Raw genomic sequence first — 13,046 nt, 5'->3', positions numbered from 1 at the left:
ATATACAAACACTAATAAAATATATATATCCCAACAATGGATGTGACTGACAATGAAGGTATCCAAGGTATTGGCATTTTGCAACATGTAGATTAGCGTAACATGGTTTATGCAAGAACGTGTAGTATTATAGTTAGATTTTTCTGTCTAGGAAGATTAAATAAGGTTAACGAGGGAAGAACATTGATCTCATCTTTATTAATGAAGTTTTTTCTACAACTATGACAGAATATAAGCATCAAAAAGGCACACGTTTACTGACATCTGTGTCATATACAATCCTTTAAAATACCTACATATAAGCAAAAGCACACATCATGGAGTAACAGACTAAAGCTGCAAAAAATGGTTGATTATCTAATAACCAGTTTAATCACCGCTAATGAATGGGGTGAAAAAGAATAACAGTTAAGACAGGTAGCAGACAGTCAATATAAACTGAATTCTGAACCACTTCTGTGCTCTGAGGTGGCCCATTTACATTCTCCTGGTTGACTCGGGCAACTTTTGGGAAAATACAATCTTAGAAGTTCACAATGATAGAAGATAATAATAAAAAAAAGACATTGACAAGTAATGCACCAAGACTGACAACATAAAGCATAGAGCAGACAGTACGTGGAATAAATGTGAAACAGGACCTAGTGGCGCTCGACTTTTATTTATCGGCTTGAGTAATTAAAGAGTTCATGAAAATGTTAGAGGAGGATATAAAAGGCATCAAATTATGGAACAAAGTAAAAAAAAATACCAGTAATTCTTTGTAGTCTTGCTATACTGTATACTTAGTTTTTAGACATTTTTGACCTTTAAGAAAAAGAAACCCTGATTTACTCAAAAAGGCCAGTATAAATGTCAGTCTACCTATGACCTATAGTACATCAGCTTTTAGTTGTACCTAATTAAAAACTAAAGTATTTTGTTGGCTCAGACCCACAACAGGGCAGCTGTATGTAAAAGGAAAATATGCAAACACCACTTGAAATAAAGTACCTGTTTTTCTTATAAAACACAGCAATGGAGCAAAGACCTTTCTGTAACAAATTATTACACCATGGTTCACTACACAATTTTTCAGCTGAGAAAGGGAAAACTAACTGGTCAACTTAGACAGCAGCAACTGTAAACAGAAGTAACAAAAATATATATATGAATAATAAAAAAAGAACCTTAAAGCATTTAGACAGGCTGAAAAAAAAACATAAATATAAAAACAAACAGAAATTTAAAGACACCAAATTCACAGTACCTCAAAGCAAGTTATGCATTTTCAAAAAGTAAATACCATAATGCACCAACTTCTCTCATTTCATAAAGGCTTTTTATATTATGAATATTTTCTGATAAAGTCACCTACAGAAGCTGCATGTCTGCCATCCGGATAACCAAAGTGTCCACATGGATAACTTAAAAGGAAATTGCTTTATCAGAAAAAAAAAAGCACAGAATGATCCAAAAGAAAGGCATAAACACTGAGAAAAAAACACAATGAGAACCGAATAAAATGAAATGGAAACGAGCAGCGTGGCTCATTCTTTTGTGCATGGAAAGGGAATACTAGTCTCTAGGGAAACTACAGTTTTGCTGATTGTCAGTGAGTCCAGGTGCTGCCATTAAAACAAAGGGACAACACCAGCAGGTTGGAGTAGGAGACCATCAGATCTCCAAGGTGCTTTAGACAAACTCCTGGAAACAAACAAACAAACAAGGCAGCTCCTCATGTAAACAAAGCACACTTGAAAGCAATGGTTTAAAGGTTTTCCAGGCTGGGGATAAACTCGCCGAGCAATTATTACTTAGCCTGTAGCAAAACAGAAAAGTTCACAGCTGCTGGTTTCTTTGGGGGCATCTGGGTTTACGCTGGATGTTTTGTGCTTTTAAAAGTTTTTTTTTTCTTTTATGATAATCAATGCCGTACATCCACGAGGAGCAAGTAACAAGGCTGAAAATGTTCTGGTGATATGTGCTACTGAAGAGCTTGGCTAAATGTCTCTTCAAGCAGTGAGGAGATTTTTATTTGGTCCACCTGTGGAGAGGAAAGACTTAATTAAACAGAGACAAAGAAGCTACAGGAAACAAGCTACAGTCTCTTTAAAAGACATAAAATATGTGTAGAATTGAATCTAGTAAAACTACTTCAGTACTTCGCCATCACAATAATTTGTTACTGCAGTATGCAATGATTTTCTTCTGTACAATGAGGTTGGTTCGGATTACACTACAGCAGGCATCCCAAAAGTAAGACCTCGAGGGCCGCTGTCCTGCAGGTTTTAGAGCTTTCCCTTCATCAGAATCAGCTGTGCTAAAGCAGAGAAACCTCTAAAACCTGCAGGACAGCGACCCTCGAGGACCTACTCTTGGGGATGCCCGCACTACAGCAAAGGAACAGCAGATCTAACTGCAGAGTCCCACAACCAAAACAAGCCTGAGTTAAGCTAAAAACACCCACCTCACAGATCAGGCCCAGCTGCACCAACTCTTCAGCCAAATCTTGAACACTTTCATCTGAAACAATTAGTGACAATCATGTAAGCAAAGTTTAATGTGATGATCTACAGTAGCTAATGGCTCATAATGTGCTCTCAGTCTCCAAAAACATTTTAAACTAATAATTACACTTTAAAGATTAACCAAAACAACTTTAAAGAGATATCTTTAGAGGTTTTATCTACAGAGGACAAAATGCAACATTTCAACATATCAATATTTTAACACATAGCTCATATATACAGTAAGTTTCCAGACTATTTATACCTCTGGTAGATTGTAAATTATTCCATTATACCAGAAAATCTGGTTCTGTTTATAAAATGTTGATATTAATAAATGTTTAAGCCTGGAAATCGTTGCACTGTTTTAATGAGTCATGGGTTTTAAATAAACTATATCATGCCTATCAGCTACAATAGTTTCCCTGACAAAATGATAAAGACAAATTAGAGGAACAAAACTTATAGCTAAAATAAAAATGATGTCTTTAAATAAAACCATACACATAACTGTTCCAGATGGGCAAATATTATATCAATACTATAATAGTGCAAAATTCGTAAACATTTCTGATGCAAATTCTTTAATGACCTTTAATTTAGGGTTTTTATTTTCTAAATTTCACAATAGATGACTCAAGTAAGCGCCGTTTTATGCCCAATTTGCATAAAGTCAAAGGAGAATCGTGGCCTTACCAAGATATTAATATCAAACCTTCATACTTATGAAGAAGCAACATGCATTTTAACACTAACAAAATAATATGTCGCAGTTATTCAGAGCACATTGATATGGATTCTTTCATTACAATGTCAAGGGTGCCCTTATGTGCATTAAAAAAACTAATAAAAATAAATAAATAAAAGAATAAGTAGGTATCTCTAATTTTTAAAGGTTTAAATGCAATGATTAATCCTGAACTGCAGATGAATGAAAGTAAAAGTAAAAGAGCTATTAAACTAAACCAGGGGGTGAAACTGGATTGGATCAGTTATCTGGTGACCAAGCAGTGACACTTTGGACTTTTGGCAGACAAGGGAGGCTTTCAGCATGTGCAGGACTGCAAGACATATACAATTACAACATGCATGTCAGTGGAACTAGGGAGTGAGAGTGCAGGGACAGACGTGTGAATTGAGAAGCAGGAGCGACAACAGCAAATGACTGGATGTAGCGAGCATTAATGAGAGACAGTCGTGAAGGCCTAGTAAGAGATGAGCAGAGGAGGTGACAGCTGTCAGCTGGAGCCCGTCACATTCTCCACACGTCTGCAACATTTTACATGCCGACCATACCTCTGAGTGCATGACAGGCACCAGATTTTACGGCCAACACTTTCTGTCCAGTTGGATGACATTATGTTGTGGCATTCATCGTAATTATTCACACACAAGATGTGAACTTCAGGGGCAAAGCGTAAAAAAAAAAAGAAATTTGAATCTAGAAACACGTGGAATATCCCAACACTGAGTTTACTGGTGTAAAAGATAAAGAAAAAAAAAAAAAGAGAAGAAAACCTGGAGCTTTTTATGCCAATCACCTATACCTGGAGTTCTCCTTCACATTGTTCATGAAGGAAATATAAAAATAGAGAAGCTTAATATTGTATTGCCTTTCATTTATTTTTCTTCCTTTTCAATCTTGGGTTGTCACTCTTATAACTGATGTTGGAAATTCCTTAACTTATCTTTAGTCATTTCAAGAATCTGCTGACTTGACCTTTGTGAAGCTGACCTTTTCTGCAACAGCAGTATCTATATTCCAAACATGATTATTTAAAGAATGAGTGGTGTATTAACACATGACCTAAGGTTAAATAGCTGGTTGGCAGCAGACATTTTAATCACCACTTTAATTCTCCAGCAGAAATCTTGCTTGTTTACTTGATGACAGTTATTAGTTCTACAGTTGTTATACTGCTTTAACATTCAAGATCTTATCCCACTGCAACGGCAAAAAAGCACAGATTTACTGGGATTTCATTGTGACGGACCATCACAATGTAAACTATAATTATTATATAACTGAAGAAAATGATAATTTTTACAGGAAAAACACAAAAACCGTTGAGTCAATACCTTGTAAAAACATCTTTTGATATAGTGATAGCCCTGAGTAATTTTAGAGTATAATTAAAGCATCTTTGCGTATAGAGACTGCAACATTTTCCCCAGTCTACAGAAAATGACAGCTTAAGGTCAATCAGAATTTTCACAAGTACGACACTGAGACATCCAACCGTGTCACGTGTTTTGCAGCCTAAAAAAAGGTTTTCTTCCAAATTAGTAGCACAGAAAACTGTTGTGCACTTATCATCAGTCATCTCCTCTGAAGCTGCTGTTTTTCCACAGCTTGATGCAGCCACCACCCTGTTTTAGTGGGGGTCATTTATATGGAGCAGATATGTTTTGCAAGTAGGCCAACAAGTGACATTTTGACCAGAGCACCATCTTCCACATGGAGGCTCTGTGCCCAACAGGGTTTGTAGAATAATAATAATTGAACTAATCTCACATTGGAGAAGTTTACCTCTGCATTTAACCCATCCCCTTGGGGATCAGTGGGTTGCAATTGTGTGGCGCCCTGGGAACAATCTAGGGTTAAGGGTTTTGCTCAGGAACCCAGAGTGGAGGCAGTGGGATTCGAACCGGGTACTTGGAACCTTCTCAGAGCATAAGCTATTAACATGATTTCTTATATCTCCTATGGCTTTCATTTTACTTTTTGTTAAATAATAAATAATTTTTCCTTTTCATTCTAATTATACACTATTTTCTGGCTGTCAATTCCTTTAAAAGTCATGATAAAATATATATGTCTGGAGTTCTAATGTGCCAAAACATAAAATACTTTGATTGGTTTGGATTAACTTTTTTAAGGCAGCTGAGGTAGTGGACCAAGCAAAGGTTTTGAAGTTCAAACCATTGTGGGAACCACAAAAATAAAAGCATCAAACAACATTGTGTCTGATTTTACAAGCCATGATTGTAAGTCTTTAAAAACACCAAGGAACAATTTAAAGAAATAACTCAAATATTTGGTTAATATTTGTCAACTATATCAGTGTTCCTACTTTAACCACAGCTAAATATTTTTTGATTTTACTCTGTCATTTGTTTTTTTACATCCCATTCTTGTGCTTTTTGTGCTCAGAACAGTGATCTAAAACAGAAAATCTAAAACAGCTGGAAGGCAATATAGATGTATCAGCAGGTGATAAACAATGAGTGTGATCTTACGAGGTAACATGTCACAGCTTAGATGTCTGTTTAGTTTATCTTCCAGTTTCAGCAGTAATGTGAGCTAAGAGGAGAGAAGCAGAAAACAGATAAACATTTTGACTTAATGACAGAACAAAACCAGGTTTTAAGTTAAGAAATGTGTTCGACAAAAAGTACAGCTTTTCTCTGAAACACACTTACATGATACTTTGCTCCCTCCTCAACAGATTCCAAGTTACACTGCATCTGAATAACCTGCAGAAGAAAACAAGTAACTGAAAAGAGGTAAAAACATAAAGCTTGTCAAACCTGTTGATGTAAAAGCAGACTGCATCATGGCAGCGCTTAATAGTTTTTTCAATGAACCGTCTCGGATGCAGTAATAAACTGAACTCACCCGTCGTGTCTCAAGCTCTGCCGGTTCAGGTGTGGGAGTTTTGACCAAAGGAATGACAACAGGAGATGTGACTGCTTTGTGTCGAGTCTGCTGGGGACTGGGTACCCCGAAGGCTGTCATGGGATAAATGCCGTTCCTGAGCAGAGATTTGGGGAGCACATGATAGAAAGAGGTCATTTATTAGAGAAAATAGATTAAATTCATAAAACAGAGGTCCCAAATAAAGACTAGGATTAAACCTTTGGAGGCCAATAATAAAATAAATATAATTTAATCACTAGAAAAACCAATGCTAACACCAAGTGTGTAGGATGGCTCAATGCTGCTTCCCTGTGGTCAGACAGTAAAGGTCATATAATCACCTTAAAAAGGAACTTACCCATAATAACCTTTTAGCTAAACCTTTGAAATCCACTGATTTCTGTTATATACATTTTTTGTTTCTCACCTCACGTCCTCCAGGAATTTATCAAGCTCCAAGGCAGGAAACTGAGACAACCTAAACAAAAAAAAAAAAAAAAAAGATAAATATAATTTAAACGAAATGTTTAAGGCCTTCTATCATATTCAAAACACAATGTAATACCATTTTTTCCTTAGACCAAATGTAATAACAGAACTAGGATGCCCAACAGGTTGTACAATCTTTTTAACTCTGGTAACACTGAACCAATTTGTTGTCACTGCTTTTAAAAACTTATTTTACTGAGCATATTTAATGAAAAATACTAAAATAACCATCAGAAAACATTTGTTAAGAATCAACCCTCTACAAGTACAGCCAACCCAACCGGAAGTTGTTCATCACTGCAACTGAACAGGTAAGAGTCTTAAACTTTGCTCTCTGTAAAAGGATGCAGAGCCTCATCTGAGCCCGAATGGCAGTTTTTGACCCTTACTTGAGCTGAACATCCTCTTTAGTCACAGCAATAACCAGATTGGGATCCAGCTTCTTGGTAATCTCCTCCAGGGCATTCTCAGGAATCATGTCTGGACAAAAGAAACAGAGAAATTTGCAACATTTGTTACGTTAGAAAGTCCAGTAACTGTCTGAATGCAGTAGATGTCTCTTTGTATTAGCAGACAATAATCCTGCGACACATGGTCAAATGTGAAAATGCCTTAATTTTTTAAAAAGGAGATGGCAGCAGAGATTTCTATGAAATCCAAAATAGAGTGATTTAATAAATAACTCAGTTTCATAAATTAAGCATCAACGAGTAAAGATGTTGAGAAGACCCAGTTTAAGAGGAAGTCACCTAGTTTTCCACCAAGATCCTGTTAAAGTCAAACCTAAAATCCTCATCATGTTTCTTCTCTACTTTAATAAAAGCATAGATATTTTTTTCTGTGTATGTTTATACGTGTGTGTATTTAGGACTCACGTTGGTAGCTGACGATGCAGTGTGCAGCCAACAGTTTTAATAAAGGCACTTCGAAGAGAGCTTGGTTAAACAGCAGCTCCCGGGCTGTAGGCCTTATACTGGGATCACACGAAAGGCACTTTTGGATTAACTCCTAAAAAAATAAATAGATAATGCACTGAATAACAAACACCGCTTGTGAAAACGGAATTTTACAAACTGTTGACGTACAGATAGTCATGAACATTAAAACTCTTACCCTCTGGAGCGGGTCTTCCAGTAACTGTATAGCATTGTCGATGGCTTCCTGAGAAATGTAGGAGGACTCTCCGTTTCTTTGAATTTCCAAAAGCGCCATCTGCAGCACAATAGCATATGATTAGATTGCAGGGGAAAATAGCTCAGGCAAATATATATATGATGCATCCTATTAGCTCTCTCACCTCTAAGGCACACATGCCAAATGAGTAGATGTCTACAGCCGTGGTCACGTCGTTATCAGCTACAGTAGCAGAAACAATCAAAAGCAACCTCATCACTGTTCAGCTCTCAGAACAGACTTTGAAAAATATTTCTACCCATCATTATCTATTAAACCCCTTTTAAAAACTTCAACATGTCTCACAATGTAAAAAGAAAAACAGAGAATTCTTAATTTGGTGGTTTTTACCTCCATATTCAGGGGCAAGAAAGTGCAAGTTTTTCTGCTCTTCGTGGAACGTCTTCACATGGTTGTTAATGGTGTCTGGGGCAACTGCAAAAATGAAAAGGTTCCTTATTTTTTAACTTCAGCATGAAAGGGTTAGAGAAATGCATGAGATTTAGAAAGAGAATATAAAAAAATAATTATTTTTCCTCCCTAAAGCCAAACACACACAGATTTGACCTCAGTAATTCACTCATAGAAAAAACTAAACAGATCATAATGTAGTTAAAGCTTAATATAATTGTTTGATTATCAAAGACAGCAGGAGGAGAAAATACAGAAGATATTGTTTAACAGACTGGAATGTCTAAAAGAAAAATATCATTGTAGTGGTGCATAAACAACCATACCTCTCATAAAATAAAAACAAACAGGGAAAATAGGACCTTTATTGAATCTCTACATCCAGTTACAGAAATGTAGTGACTAGCTAATAAAAGTCAACTGAACGTTTGAGTTCCTTTATTTACAATTCAGTATAATTTAACTCCAACAAAGCTTAAGCTCAGTTATCAAAGCCATTGGGATGAAACTGCTGTAATCTTATACCTGATCCAATCTTAATGAGCCCGTTGTGCTGAATGAAGACTGTGTCACAGGTAAGGTTCCCATGAATAATCGGTGGATCACACGAGTGGAGATAACTGTAAAACATGGCGAGAATAAATAAATAAATTCAAAGTTGAACAGAAAGCTCTCACTGGCATCCTTTAAACCATTAAGAAGGACATAAATGTATGTAAACTTCTGTTAAAGGAACCTGACCTGAGCGCAGACAGGATTTGCGTGCACCATCTCTTCCACGCCTGAAGGATCAAGAAGCTCAATAAGGAAGGATCAATAAGCTAAACCAGCTAAACTGCGCACATGGCATACACATACAAGAAAGCAATAAAGCACAGAATTATTTTTTAAACAGATAAAAAAAATAACAGATGTTCACCATACCTTTTCATTCATACTTTTGTGATTCTTCTTTGTTTTCTTAAGAAACTGCTTCAAGCTTCCAGATGACATATATTCAGTGATAAAAATCACCTGGCAGAGATAAGACATGGGCAGATGTTATCTACATGAAAACATTTGAGTACTATTTAACTGAATAAAAGGGAAGGAGTCTAAAATAAGGGAAGACTCACCCTTGCTCTGTTGTCCTTAGTATCAGCCCAATATTTGTGAAACTTGACAATATTGGCATGTTCCAAATGAATAAGGTTATCAAATACAGCCTTGACTTTCTCCTGATCCATATTTCAAAAAAGCAAAAACAGCATAAAGATGATTACAGATCAAAGCAATACAATTAAAATGTTTATTTATATATATATATATATATATATATATATATAATGTTTTTAGAGTTTTTGTACACAAATTATCCATTCCGTTAGAAAACTATTTCAACAATCAATTAATCACAATTAATTGTTCAATCCCTTCATCAAATGAATATAATGTGAAGAGTGGTCATTGCCCTCCTAAAGATGAAAGCGTTAGGCGGATAGAAGAATATGTGCCTCAAAAATCAGGATAGAAGTAATTTTTTTTTTTCATTAAAATGTTCAATGCTCAATCAAATAGACCTAATTTAACTTATTTTCTTCCCACCTGAAGCACTGAGTCTCACCTCTAGAGGTTTGAAGTTTTTCCTTTCTGAAATCATGACTTCATTCCAGACTACTTCCACTCCCTCCTCTGTGTCCATCGCTAAGTATGCAGCGTCTATCCCGGGGACGTTACGCTGATTGACCTGTGATTAAGGAGACCAGAAAATACCTGTTAGATAAAGGATCTCTGATGCAGCACAGCTGAGAATCTATACAGGTTCACAAGAGCGACACATTAAAGGTATAATGGAGGATGTTCTTTTCCCGGTTGGATCATCAAAATAAGTTATCCTCCTATTTGTCAATCATTCGTCCCCATTTTTCATTAAGGTGGCGAGTCTGACATAGTGGAACAAACTTCTTTTGGATGTTGTATGAGCAACACAAACAGCAACTTTTAAAAAAGAGCGTGAAAAAGGGAATTGGACTTGTGCACACTCTCCAATGTATTTAATAGGCGTTCCCTCTCAGGAGCGGGTACAGAGTTGTGCATGTGCTTTTCTTTTTCTTTTTTAAGCGTGAAGAGGACGGGTCTTTTTTTTTTTTATTGAGAAAATCCTCCACTACACCTTTAAGGATTGATAAACTCCTTTGGTAAACTTAACAAAAACACCAAGCATTTCACTTGTACATATCTGTCAGTTTGTTACATATATTGGAGACTCAAATCATTTCAATTTCTTTAAATATCATTAATCAGTTACTAAACATTTATACACAAGTGCAATACAATGGAATTGGAGCTTACATCACAGCTATAAGGAAGTAAAAGAAGTACAGGTAAAAAATATCCAATATCCAAAATAGATTTAAAACTGAGCTGTTGAGTGGAATAAGACAAGTACAAACTTTACTGACTCTAACCAGAGACTGCAAACAACAAAATGTTTTTATATATTTTCTGCACACAGGTGAGCCCACCATAAATTGGTTCAAATGTGTTTTGCTGGCCATAATATGTCTTATTATGGAAGTCTGTATTGTGGAAGTCTGTATTGTGGAAGTCTGTATTGAGAAAAGAAGACTCTAAGCTATTTTCAGTATCACTAAAGTATCCAAAATTAAGTCAGTGGAAAACAAGATGCTTAAAGACACATCAGCCGATAACAGGAAGCTCAAAGTAATACAGCAAAGATATTTTCCATCCAAGATTGCTTGGTCAACATTATTAAAAACACTATTCGGAATAAATGTTGAGGAGATAGAGATTAGCAGAAGAGTTTAAAAACACACACTCATCACTGTTTTTTCTAATAATGCAGCCAATATTCTAAAAAAAAAATAAATAAATCAGCATTTTTCTCTCACTGACATCACAGATTTCAGTCCATCTCTGTTATGAGAATGCTGGATCGGATCATGGTGGTACGCCTTTGACATATCAATCAAAATAAGGGCTGACATTTTCAACAAGGAATAATCCCGCAGGCTAATATTTACATTTAGTGACACTCACACTGATAGTCATTAACCCTTTATAGTGAAAGTTACAATTTCTGATCACTTGAATACCCCTTACAAATGGAGTCCCCTCCGTCCCTCAGTGAGATCTAGAAGCACAAGATCTATATCCAGCCATTCAGCAAAGATAATGCTACATGGCCGTGCATCTTATTTTAACATTTGACCAATTAGATGAACACTTGAATGATATATTACGTACCGCAAATTAAGTTGAAAAAAAAAGGTAAAAAGTTAAAAAGGGAAAAGGAAAAAAGTCAAGAAAAAAGCTCATTAAAAAGTAAAAGAAAAGGTAAAATGCTAAATGGAAAAGTTAAAAAAGTCAAGCTAAAAAGTTAATAAGCCTAGTTAACAATTATATTTAGGTTTATAAACAAAAAACTATAAGTGCCACTATCAGCATTAATGCCTCTAAGGTTATGTTGTACCCAAAAACATTTCCTTCTGTTTTTCATGAATTTCTTATAGAAAAACTTATTTTTGCCATCAAAATGTTACAAAGGTAATAAGGTCTTGTTCTGGATTCCAATAACACTATTGGCTTGAAATGTGGATTTTCAAAGGATTTGACCGAGTGTCCTATAAAGAGTTAATATAGGAAGGTAAATAATCTAAACTGCTATTGTAAAAACTTAATGATCAAACTGAGCAAAATAGAAGCTCGTTTCCATTTGAAATGAATCAATTAAAAGGGAGTAAATTTCTACAATATAGCATCACTTTTTCAGTCTCTCTCAGCCTTGCTAAATAAGTGAGAAGGAAATGTGGATAAAAATAAATAGCAATATTTGTGTAAACATAAATGGTAATGTTTGTGTAATGTTGAAGTGCTGAGTGAGTGGGAAGGACAGTTGATCACCTCTTCTCGACGTTTCTGCCAGCGGCCACATGGACTCTCCTCCAGGATCTCACATTCATCTTCGCTCTCATCCTCATCCTCGGTCGCTGAGGCAGCAGCAGGCTTCGCTGACCCAGCTGCAGGTGTCCCGCCTTGTGCCTGCGTTGTACCCGGGGACTGATTTCCTGCTGTGAACTCTGCCTTCGCATCAGTACCGGGATCAGCTTTCTCCTCTGCCTCTGACATGACAGCAAACCTTATTCTGACCTGGTTTCTATAGATTCCTGATTCTGACCGGAAATAAAGAGATGGAGATCCCCTGCCTTCGAACTGAGTTGATTAAGGATATAATGTCATTTAAATCTTCGATGAAACGCCCAGAGAAGAAAAACTGTTAACAAGAACACAAAGCAGAGTAGTTTGAACGTTAACATGCTCCATCCAGGTGATTAAGATGTAAGAATTAAATCACTTTAAAATGGTGTACTAAAGTTATCGAATTTCTTTCCTTTATATTACTCATTTTGATTCATTAAAAAGAGCTATAAAAATGTTTAGCTTACCTTTATGACACAGTTAGCTAAAAGTTCAGCCAGCCACTACTTTGCTAACTTTCCCCTGGCTAATAAGCTAGTGAAAGCCACATCATTTACTTAGTTTCGCCTATAAACCGCATAAAAGTAACATATTAAAAATATTACAGCGGGGGAAAAACAAAAAACAAAACATCTACAAATACATTATAGTTACATCTTGACAAAAAACGTAAAAAAGAGGTATAGAACAGAAATGCTAGTTCGCCTTAAAAAAATGTAGCATCTCAAGTCCCTTTCTGTGATCCAGGGTGGGCGGGGCGTGAGGCGCGCCAGGCTGCGCAGAGAAAACGCAGCCTGCTGCTGAGCTTCCAGTACATCACGTTCCAAGTGCAGAACAAGCCGAAGCCTTGTTTACCCGCTGCTCCC

General features: G+C 36.2%; 1 protein-coding gene across 1 annotated transcript; it reads right to left on the bottom strand.

Annotated features, from left to right (window-relative positions):
- Positions 1–1,895: 1,895 nt before the first annotated feature.
- On the bottom strand, positions 1,896–12,930 carry LOC119787306 (nuclear receptor-binding protein-like). Its single transcript, XM_038291094.1, has 18 exons — positions 12,648–12,930; positions 12,106–12,475; positions 9,806–9,928; positions 9,318–9,419; positions 9,127–9,216; positions 8,944–8,984; positions 8,728–8,822; positions 8,143–8,226; positions 7,916–7,974; positions 7,732–7,830; positions 7,494–7,626; positions 7,008–7,098; positions 6,557–6,607; positions 6,109–6,244; positions 5,913–5,966; positions 5,730–5,793; positions 2,450–2,505; positions 1,896–2,026 (listed from the first exon to the last, which is right to left on the bottom strand). The coding sequence occupies exons 2-18, from the start codon at positions 12,328–12,330 to the stop codon at positions 1,967–1,969; spliced, it is 1,563 nt and encodes a 520-aa protein (XP_038147022.1). The 5' UTR covers positions 12,331–12,475; positions 12,648–12,930; the 3' UTR covers positions 1,896–1,966.
- Positions 12,931–13,046: the final 116 nt, after the last annotated feature.

The sequence above is a fragment of the Cyprinodon tularosa genome, unplaced genomic scaffold (genome assembly GCF_016077235.1).
Source record: "Cyprinodon tularosa strain WSP-4 unplaced genomic scaffold, ASM1607723v1 ctg293, whole genome shotgun sequence".
Classification (NCBI taxonomy): domain Eukaryota; kingdom Metazoa; phylum Chordata; class Actinopteri; order Cyprinodontiformes; family Cyprinodontidae; genus Cyprinodon; species Cyprinodon tularosa.
The sequence above is the reverse complement of the archived record's forward strand: the minus strand, read 5'-3'. Positions and strand labels throughout refer to the sequence as shown.

Excerpts from the sequence above, each read along its gene's own strand:
- LOC119787306 (XM_038291094.1), bottom strand. The coding sequence starts at position 12,330 with ATGTCAGAGGCAGAGGAGAAAGCTGATCCCGGTACTGATGCGAAGGCA. Across the intron at positions 8,985-9,126 it reads ACAAAAGTATGAATGAAAAG|GCGTGGAAGAGATGGTGCAC; the intron begins GTATGGTGAACA and ends TTGATCCTTCAG. Across the intron at positions 8,823-8,943 it reads CAAATCCTGTCTGCGCTCAG|TTATCTCCACTCGTGTGATC; the intron begins GTCAGGTTCCTT and ends CATGTTTTACAG.